The following is a 9,185-nucleotide window of genomic DNA, read 5'->3' on the forward strand; positions in this document are numbered from 1 at the left end:
TATTTTCAGTCCACGTCTTCACAGTCTGTCTCTCTCTTCCATCTGCACCGCACTTCATATTCATTGTTAGCTTTTGCAAGTATATACTGCCATCTGATGGAATTTCTGTGCAAAATGTGCCAAAAAGGCTGTAATCGCTGGAATGCCATAAATGTGTGCACAACACATGGGCGTGCACACACACACACACACTCACACACACTCTCTTAAGGGACTTTTCACTCTCTTTGAAAAACATCCTATCTGCTAAGCAATTTTATTAGGAGTTCAATGTTTACAAAACCACGAGTTTACAATAGCAAGGACAACAAAATACATTTGCAAGATTCACATTGATTGGCGATTCCAAGATGGTGGAAGGTGCACAACTGAAGCATTGCTGACAGGGAGGAAAGCAGCAAGGGTGGCTGGTTCTTTTCCCGAGCCACAAAGCAGGAGGGCTTTGTACTAAGAAAAACAAAAAGAAGGAAAATGAGGGAGGAACAACATCCTATCTGTATGAGTGACTGCCAGTCACCATCCATACTTTGGGCTGCCAACTAACCAGTATTCTGTCTGCCCAGTCAACTAGTGTTCTGTCAAACAAACAGTATTGGGACCTCAAAATCAGCAAGTTCCTGATTCTACCAAGCTCCATCAAGAGCCCAGCAGAATCTGTCTGAGTCTGTATGCCCAGTCTGCCAGATTCCTTCAGGCTCCACCCTTGACACACACCCAGGTTCAGTCTTGGCTATGTTCCTCTTTTAAAATTTTAAATGGGCAACTTTAGAACATCACGGAGACACACGGCTGGTGAATGGGTGATCGATTGCTTGGTAAGAGGTGCTTTAAATCACTTTGTGTACGGCTTGTCCTCAAAGAGATCCATTATTATTACCAAAAGAAAATCTATATAATACTTTCCTAGAAGAAGTTCAAAGCAGTTTACTTAGCAGGGAAATCAAACAATTATTCACGAATTACAGAAGAGAGAGAAAAGACACAAGATATGCCAGCATCAACCACAGGAAAATATGGTACACTGGGTAAAACAGGGAAACAGTATGGGGTTGCTCTCACCCTGCTATACATATAGATTTTGGGGGTCCATTTTAGCATCCAGCTAAAATGCTTGCAATGGCTCAGGCCTTCCAAAAGCTCTAAGGACCCCATTAGGCATGTAACAGAACTTAGAGCAGGGCTGGACTTTGGCCCTCTGGCGGTTCTTGAACTACAACTCCCAGAATGCCACAGTGGCCAATAGTCAGGGATTATGGGAGTCGTGGCGCAGTGGGAAATGACATGACTAGCAGCCAGAAGTTGCTGGTTCAAATCTCCACTGGTATGTTTCCCAGATTATGGGAAACTCCTATATTGGGCAACAGCGATCTAGGAAGAGGCTGAAAGGCATCATCTCACACTGCATGGGAGGAGGCAGTGGTAAACCCCTCCTGTATTCTACCAAAGACAACCACAAGGCTCTGTGGGTGCCAGGAGCTGAAACTGACTCGACGGCACACTTTACTTTAGGCCAACATCTGCAAAAGCTTCTGCATCTCCCAGAACTTTCTTCCAAGTGACACAAAAGGACTGGCAGTGGGGTGAGTGGACCAGCAGCTTGGTGAGAGCAGTAGGAAACCTCTTAATTTACCAGGTTCTTTTTCATTTCCATTCCAAATTGGACTGGAGAGTTTGCCCATCACTACGTACTCACCACTAAGACTGGCAGATCCTTCTCTTTGCCACTTCAGATGCCTGGAGTTCTTTCTTTGTTTGACTGATTGCTTTTTAGGCAGTGGGGGATCAGTTCACATTGTTGCCTGCTCTGTGGAGCGATTTTAAGTGGTTCACAGGTGTCCCGCCCCCGCCCCGGTGAGTTAACCAACCCACAATCTGCCACTGATGTGCATTGCACGACATTTTGCAGAACAGGATGAGCAATGACAGGCAGCTCAGCCAGAAGCCTAGTGTCTTAGATTTCGACAATGGAGGTGGACCACATAGGTTAGAGGGGAAAGGGCCGGGCAGAGGGTTGAGGGCCGGGCACCTTACCTGTCCATATTTAGGATTCGGACAAATTGGTTTGGAGTTGAACATCAGAGAGGAGAATGTCATTTTCTGCATCTGCTTGGAACATGACTCGGGAGACACTGAGTGAGGAAGACAGATTTGAGGTCACAACTAGGCTCAGCAAACACGCCTCCCCCACAAGTGCCATCCAGTTCTCAGGCAGAAAATTGGGGGGACATTTTGATGATTTTTCCAAGGGTTTTTTTTAAATTAAAAGGTTGGGGTGGGGGGAGGCTTGCCAATGAATCGTGGCAGGATCTGGGGAATCAAACAGCAGCATTAGCAGAACTCCCTTCAGCAGCCCCCATTCCCCAGAATTTCAAACAAGGCTTTAGAACTGTGGTTCCCGACCTGGGTTCCTCCAGAGGTTGCTGAACTACAACTCCCATCACCCCCAGCTACAATTTATTGTGGCCGGGGATGCTGGGACTTGTAATTCGGCAGCATCTGGCGGAACCCAGGTTGTGTGCCTTAGAACCAGACTGCAGTGGGGACTCCTGCACCTTTAAGAGATGCACAGAAGAGGGAATTACAGCATGTGCCACTTTTCTTCCCCTTGCATGACAAATGACACCAGCTGAAATCCCCTCTTCTGTGCTTCCCTTAAAATCCAGGAGACCTGCGGCAGCAGTCTTGTGCTTGGAGCCTTGGGGGCGGGGGCATACCATGGCAGATGTTAGGAAAAGGCCACCCAAAGGAGCTCAGAATATTGGAGTGGGGGGGACTGTGCCAGAGTTGATATGCTAAATAGTTAGTTTTTCCCCATTTTTAAAGAAATCCCCCCCCTAAGAGCCCCCAAGGTTTGGGGGCCCCGATTTCACTTTCACCATGTAATTCAAGTTGCAAATTCAAAACATCAGGCATTAGGTTTGGTCTTAGTCAGATGCAAAGAACTGCTTTAGGGGCCCTCCAGGTCCAACAAGGATTTTAAAGGTCTTTGACAGCAGATCTCGCAGTTGTGTGGCTGGGGGCTTGGGAGTGCGCCTGGAGGCAGCTTTACTCTCAGGTACGCTGCTGGCAGCTTGGATCATGCCCATAGGAAATTGTACAGCTGGTCTCTGCCTATAGATTTGCTGAATTCAGAGATTAACTCAAGAGGAAAGAGAATATGTAAAGGATCGTGGTTTTGTTTTCCAACTTCTAGGTTAGTGATTCAGTCATAGGAACATAAGAAGCTGCCATATACTGTCTGGCCATAGGTCTATCTCTCTCAGTATTGTCTACCCAGACTGGCAGCAGTTTCTCCAAGGTTGCAGGCAGGCATCTCTCTCAGCACTATCTTGGAGAAGCCAGGGAGGGAACTTAGAACCAGAGCAGCCCCATCCCCTAGGGGGAATATCTTCCAGTGCTCACATGTAGTCTCCCATTTATGTGCAACCAGGGCAGACCCTGCTTAGCAAAGGGAACAATGCATGCTTGCTACCACAAGAACAGCTTTCCTTTGCAAGAACCTTTGGGAAATCCAGACGTTAAGGCTGGATAAGGCATCCAGAAGATTCATTCACCTGCACGAAATCAGGGGAGCAGAGCCAGGTGCACCCCCCCAGTTGGCAATCATGTGAACTCCAAGCTCAAGGTTAAGAGGCCAGGAACGGGATCGTGTGGGCAGGGGGAACTGGAGGGCCATACCCTATCCAGCTTCTATTCTCTGTATTTTACCATGGGTGGAGGAAAACCCATTTGTCCCAGTGCCCATCTCCCATCAGATGATGCTCCCATCCTCTTCCCTTGACTTTGGAGTCCACAGGACTGCCCATCAGGAATGCACCCAGCTCTCCTCCCCTGGCTGGGAGCTCCTTTTACCTGGACTGCGACCGAGTGAACTTAACTTGTCTAGGGAGTCTGCTCTCATGTGTGCAGGACCTCGTGGGCACAGTTCAGAATGACTTTGGAGGCCGGGGAATGGCATGGCACTTCGGGAGGAGGAAATGACATCTTTTGCATACGCAACTCAGATGTTGCTAACAGAAACTTTCCCTCTCGTTTCAGCGGCATCTCACCTTTTCCTCACTTTGTCCAGCCTCTCCTGCACGGCATCCTTTTTCATATCACTTGGAACACTATAAACACGCGTGTGGCTGCAAAACACCCGGAAAGAATCAGTCTCTCTATTGGGCTTTATTTCCTTCTACTTGGATGGCCAGACACTATCTAACTAGCCCCATGTGTCGTCCTCTTGTTCAAAGTGCAAACCCAAGCTCAAAGGTCTACACTCGGGACACTATTGCCTACCTACTGATCTGTGCCTGGATTTACAAGTTTTCTCTGTAACTGCTGAAGCACTTTAATTTAATTTAATTTAATTTATTTATTTATTTATTTATTTATTTATTTATTTATTTTTGAATTCTATACCGCCCTTCCAAAAATGGCTCAGGGTAGTTTACACAGAGAAATAATAAATAAATAAGATAAGATGGCTCCCTCACAATCTAAAAAGAAACATAAGATAGACCCCAGCAACAGTCCCTGGAGGTACTGTGCTGGGTGTGGATAGGGCCAGTTACTCCCCCCCTCCTAAATAAAGAGAAGCACCACATTAAAAGGAGAACTACACAGAGAAATAACAAACAAATAAGATGGAACACTGTCCCCAAAGGGATCACAATCTAAAAAGAAACATAAGACAAACACCAGCAACAGTCATTCGAGCTACTGTGCTGGGAGTGGATAGGGCCAGTTACTCTCCCCCTGCCAAAAAAAAAGAATCACTACGTTAAAAAGTGCCTCTTTACCAAATTAGCAGGGATTTGCAGAGCTGTGTACTTCACACCTATGATCTCAAATCAACCTTGCAGGGTAGGCTACTGTCCTCTCTATTTCACCGATGGGGGAAACTGAGGGCTCAGGGCATGCTTCCTGGGTAGTTCTATGTTTCTTATGCTAGTGAAGTTTCCACAGCAAAAGAAAAGGAGACTTGCCGATGCTTAATACTGACCTCCACCTGATGAACTGGATCCTAGTCCTGTCCTCCACCAGATCCTGACTGCTGGAAGAGCATGAGCGAGACACTTGGACGGTCTTGAACAAGAATTATATAAAAGGTCCAGTTATTTGCAAAGGATCTTAGTCGTTTTTTTAAAAACAACCCTCATATTATTTAAATAAAGTCTGCATTGTCTTTGCCTGTCAAAACAGATGCAAGGTGGCTTCTAAACGTAGATAAAAGTTCCACAAATCCAAATTGGGTCTGTAGTACTACAAAACAGCAAGCAAAAATAAAAATTCTTTAACCACTGCTTAAAAGGAGGAGTCTGGCGTATCACCCTGGGGAGATTATTCCACAAATACGGGATCACCACTGTAGCATCCAAGGGAAAGAGTGGTGGTATTCAATGACAAGGCAGTGGAGTGGAGTCAGGAATATTAATACAGGCAACCCTCACCAAGTGTGGTTTCCCCAATCACGGTTTTGAGTATCCGCAGCTGGGAAACTGTGGCAGGGCTTGCCAACTGTGACCCGAGAATCCGTGGTTTGGTGGGATTTCTTGGTAATTTGGGGGGGTGATTTCTGGGGGCTCGAGGTGATTTATGGGGGCTCGGACTTGATTTCTGGAGGTTCCCCTTGCACCTCTTGCTAACTGTTGCAGATTTAAATGGATTCTGGGTATTTTTTGGTGATTTTTTAATCTTTTCCCTTTAATTTTCAGACTTTTTGTGACCACGATTCCCCTAACCCCCCATTTACAATATATTTTGATTGAGAGGCAAGTGCAGCCTGCTTTTCAGTGCTCTTGCTGCTGGCTGTTCGCTAGCCCTGCCTCTACTTCAGGGCTGGAATAAAAATAACGAAAGCCCCATTCCCAAGCTGGCCTAGATCCGTGAACGGATTAACCAAAAACACCACAACCACTGAAGAGGCCCCACCTCTCGCGTCCACCCACATCCACTCTGCATGTGAGCTGTGCCAATCAGGCTGATCTAAACCCTTGGGCAGGTTAATCTGAAAGCAAGGGGTCCTTCAGGAGATGTTGGGGGATTTAGTTTTCCTAGCAGTCCTAGATTGCTGCCAAAGTAGCATTCCAAATATGAGAGGCCATAGCTACTCACTCCTGCCATAGCCAGGTGAATCAGTGGGGGGCAGCCTATGCCACAAAAAATAACGATGGTGGGCAGGGGTGTCATGGAGGTGGGGCGCACAGGGAAGGAGCACTGGTACTTCTAGGCTTCTGTGGCTGTTGGGATAGGCATGGCCACGGGGACTGTCATGGAGAGCGCCTGCACTTCTGGATTTGCAACTACATCACCGGTTGCAGCGGGATGCGGGAACTGGCCAAGTTTGGAATGGTCACCTTTGGCAGGGATTCTTGGGCTATTGTGGCTAAGGATGACCCATTTGAGAACTCTTATCCTACGCCTTGCTCCTCCCACACAGGAAATGGTTCTGCCTGCTCCCCTTCCTCAGCCCGCATGCATATCACTCACCTGTGGGTTTCTCCTGTCTTCAGAGTGTTCAAACGTTTCTGGATTTGATCTCATTGTTTCAAAATCTTGGTTAGCCACAGAAAAATACCTGATGCCAGGTCTGGTTTCCCCCTTGCTGTCTGTCCTGTTTTCTGATTTTTGCCTAAAGATCTTGGCGGCCTCGTCTTCAATCTGGGAGGTGACAAGTACTCATATACCAGTGTCTTTCCTAACAACCAAGTTACTTATCAAAGTAGAAGAGCTCCCATAAAGAGAAAGTGGATTGCGCTGGAATCAGTTGGACTCCTGATACTGTTATTAATGTATACAGTAACATAATTTGCATGGCACTTCAAGAGTTTCGGAAGCACACACAATATTTTGCCTCAATGAACTTACAGTCTAACTTTGACAACATGGAACACAAAAGAGGACTAGAGGCAAAGAAAGAGAGAAGCAAGAGTCAACATTTCTCTTAACTTAAAAGACTCAAGTGCAATTAACTATCCCAAATTGAATTTTGAAACGTAACTCCAGAAAAAGTGGATTTCTACATAGCAGTTTGCCATCACATTAGGGAAAATAAGAAGGCAGACCTTCCAACATTTCACAGAAGGAAATTGGGACAATTCTGGATGTAGATGTGAAGCCAGCTGCATATCCAAGTAAATGAAAAAGATATGTAATCTCTATCCAGACACCATACCCCTTGGCTACAATCAGACCCCTTGGTCCCACAAATTAGGCTCATTCACACAGCCCTTGGAAGAGGAGGGGAAGTGATCATGTGGGAAGTGGGTGCTGATTGCAAGGGTGCTTTCCTCCTACCTTGGTCATATGCTGGGTCAAAAACCTAACCCTAACCTTACAAATGTTCCCCAGATTAAAATGGAAGGAAATTTGATTGCTCAGTACCAGGCATTGATTTTAGACCAAAGGTTATATTCTATCCTTAGATCCCTTTGTGGTCTTTTTCTGTTATTTGAAAAGTGTGCTTACACAGGACAGTTTGGAAGGGAAACATTTATTAACTGCAGTGAGATTAGCAATACATTTTACATGGGAAAACATCGATTCACCATCTTTATCAGAAAGTTCGGTGGGAATCTGAGGCATGAAACCAGTGTTCCCTCTAACAGGGATTCCCAGATGTTGTTGACTACAACTCCCAGAATCCCCAGCTGCAATGACTTTTGCTTGGGGATTATGGGAGTTGTAGTCAACATCTGGGAATCCCTGTTAGAAGGGACACTGCATGGTACATGTGATTAATCTAATTACAGTCCAAGACGGATAATGTGTTTACTTATAGATGAAGTTTATTGATCATGTATTTGCATGATAAAGTGCAAGATAATATCACCCATATTTTGTTAGGAATGATATGGTGGAAGCCCAGAAATTTAGGCTATATGTGCTGCTGCTATGTTTTATTGAATATAATGCTGAAGGATTCCTTTGAATTCGATGGTATATGTTGTCAAAGGGGAGTGCTATTGTCTGTGGGACAGAAATGGTTTACATTCAGAATTGCTTTATATCCAGAAATTCTGAAGTAGTCATCATCATGAAGATGACTTGTGTGGTGGAATTACTCCTGAGGCGCCCCCAGAATGTGATCCAAAGTAATGCAGACTCTCGTCATGAAATGGCAGAGTGCCATTGACCCAATAGCCAAAGGGTGCAAACTGTGAGCGAGAGAGTTTCAGCAGGGCCTTGGGTGTTACACTCACCTTCCTCAGCCAATGCTCCAACACAGACACGATCTCTGTTTCAATTACACAGTCATCCTTTAAATAGATAAATACAAAGAGGGAAAGGGGAGAATCTGATCAGGTCAGCAATGTGGTTAAACAAACACCCCCTCCCCTCCAATTCCTTTCAGGCACAAGAGAAGCATCTTCTGCCCTTACTGGAGTGTTGCCAGGTGGGATAGGCTGCCGAGAGACTCTCCGGACCAAGATATAAACTGCCCATGTGGCAACGATCATCCTAAGGCACACTTCGGTCCCGGGGAGATGGAGCCGCCCCTAATCAACCCCGATTCACATCTGCCATAGAAAACCTGTGGACGCAGCCAGTGAGAATTCTAGCACACTGTGTGCATCTCTGTGGGCGGTGGGGAGACACTGTTGCATAGGTCAGCACAAATCATTCCCAAGGTAACCATGATGTCATAATGAGATGGAAAAGAGCAAATTCTTATTGGCCAGATTCATCATGCAAAGGAAAAATGGCTAGTTCTTCATTATTTTTGAATTATAAAAATTATGGTAAGGAGGGGACAACCCAATTCATTCAAGTTTGGAAAGATGTATTTGTTTAACAATGGCCTCGATGTTGTAGAGTGTTATGTGTCTAATGTTTTGTAGTCATAAGTTTGAGGGTTGTTGTAATGATGGTTTTCATAAATATATTGTAATGGTGTCTGGTGATTTTAAATACATTATTTTTTAAAATAAAATAAATGTTAAAGCAAATGAATACCCATGGGTTCAGGAGCAATATTTCTTGATTGGCTTCCCAACCTGTGGTACTCCAGATGTTGCTGAACTACAATTCCCATCAACCCTAGACACAATAAAGTGAAGTTGGGGATGATGGGAGTTGTAGTTCAGCAACATCTAGAGTACGACAGGTTGGGAAACCCTGGCCTAGTCCAAACTGGGACCTGTACCAAGGGGCTGGGTCTTCACAAGACATATAATCTACCCCACCCCCCAAATTTGTTG

General features: G+C 45.4%; 1 protein-coding gene across 1 annotated transcript; it reads right to left on the reverse strand.

Annotated features, from left to right (window-relative positions):
- Positions 1 to 242: 242 nt before the first annotated feature.
- Positions 243 to 8,596, reverse strand: SPATA19 (spermatogenesis associated 19). Its single transcript, XM_053269053.1, has 7 exons — positions 8,367 to 8,596; positions 8,187 to 8,243; positions 6,475 to 6,645; positions 4,988 to 5,070; positions 4,050 to 4,127; positions 2,032 to 2,129; positions 243 to 447 (listed from the first exon to the last, which is right to left on the reverse strand). Exons 1-6 carry the CDS (start codon positions 8,442 to 8,444, stop codon positions 2,042 to 2,044), a joined length of 555 nt encoding a protein of 184 aa, XP_053125028.1. The 5' UTR covers positions 8,445 to 8,596; the 3' UTR covers positions 243 to 447; positions 2,032 to 2,041.
- Positions 8,597 to 9,185: the final 589 nt, after the last annotated feature.

The sequence above is a fragment of the Hemicordylus capensis genome, chromosome 8 (genome assembly GCF_027244095.1).
Source record: "Hemicordylus capensis ecotype Gifberg chromosome 8, rHemCap1.1.pri, whole genome shotgun sequence".
NCBI lineage: Eukaryota > Metazoa > Chordata > Lepidosauria > Squamata > Cordylidae > Hemicordylus > Hemicordylus capensis.

Excerpts from the sequence above, each read along its gene's own strand:
- SPATA19 (XM_053269053.1), bottom strand. The coding sequence starts at position 8,444 with ATGATCGTTGCCACATGGGCAGTTTATATCTTGGTCCGGAGAGTCTCT. Across the intron at positions 8,244-8,366 it reads TCCCACCTGGCAACACTCCA|GATGACTGTGTAATTGAAAC; the intron begins GTAAGGGCAGAA and ends ATCTATTTAAAG. Across the intron at positions 6,646-8,186 it reads TGGAGCATTGGCTGAGGAAG|ATTGAAGACGAGGCCGCCAA; the intron begins GTGAGTGTAACA and ends GTCACCTCCCAG.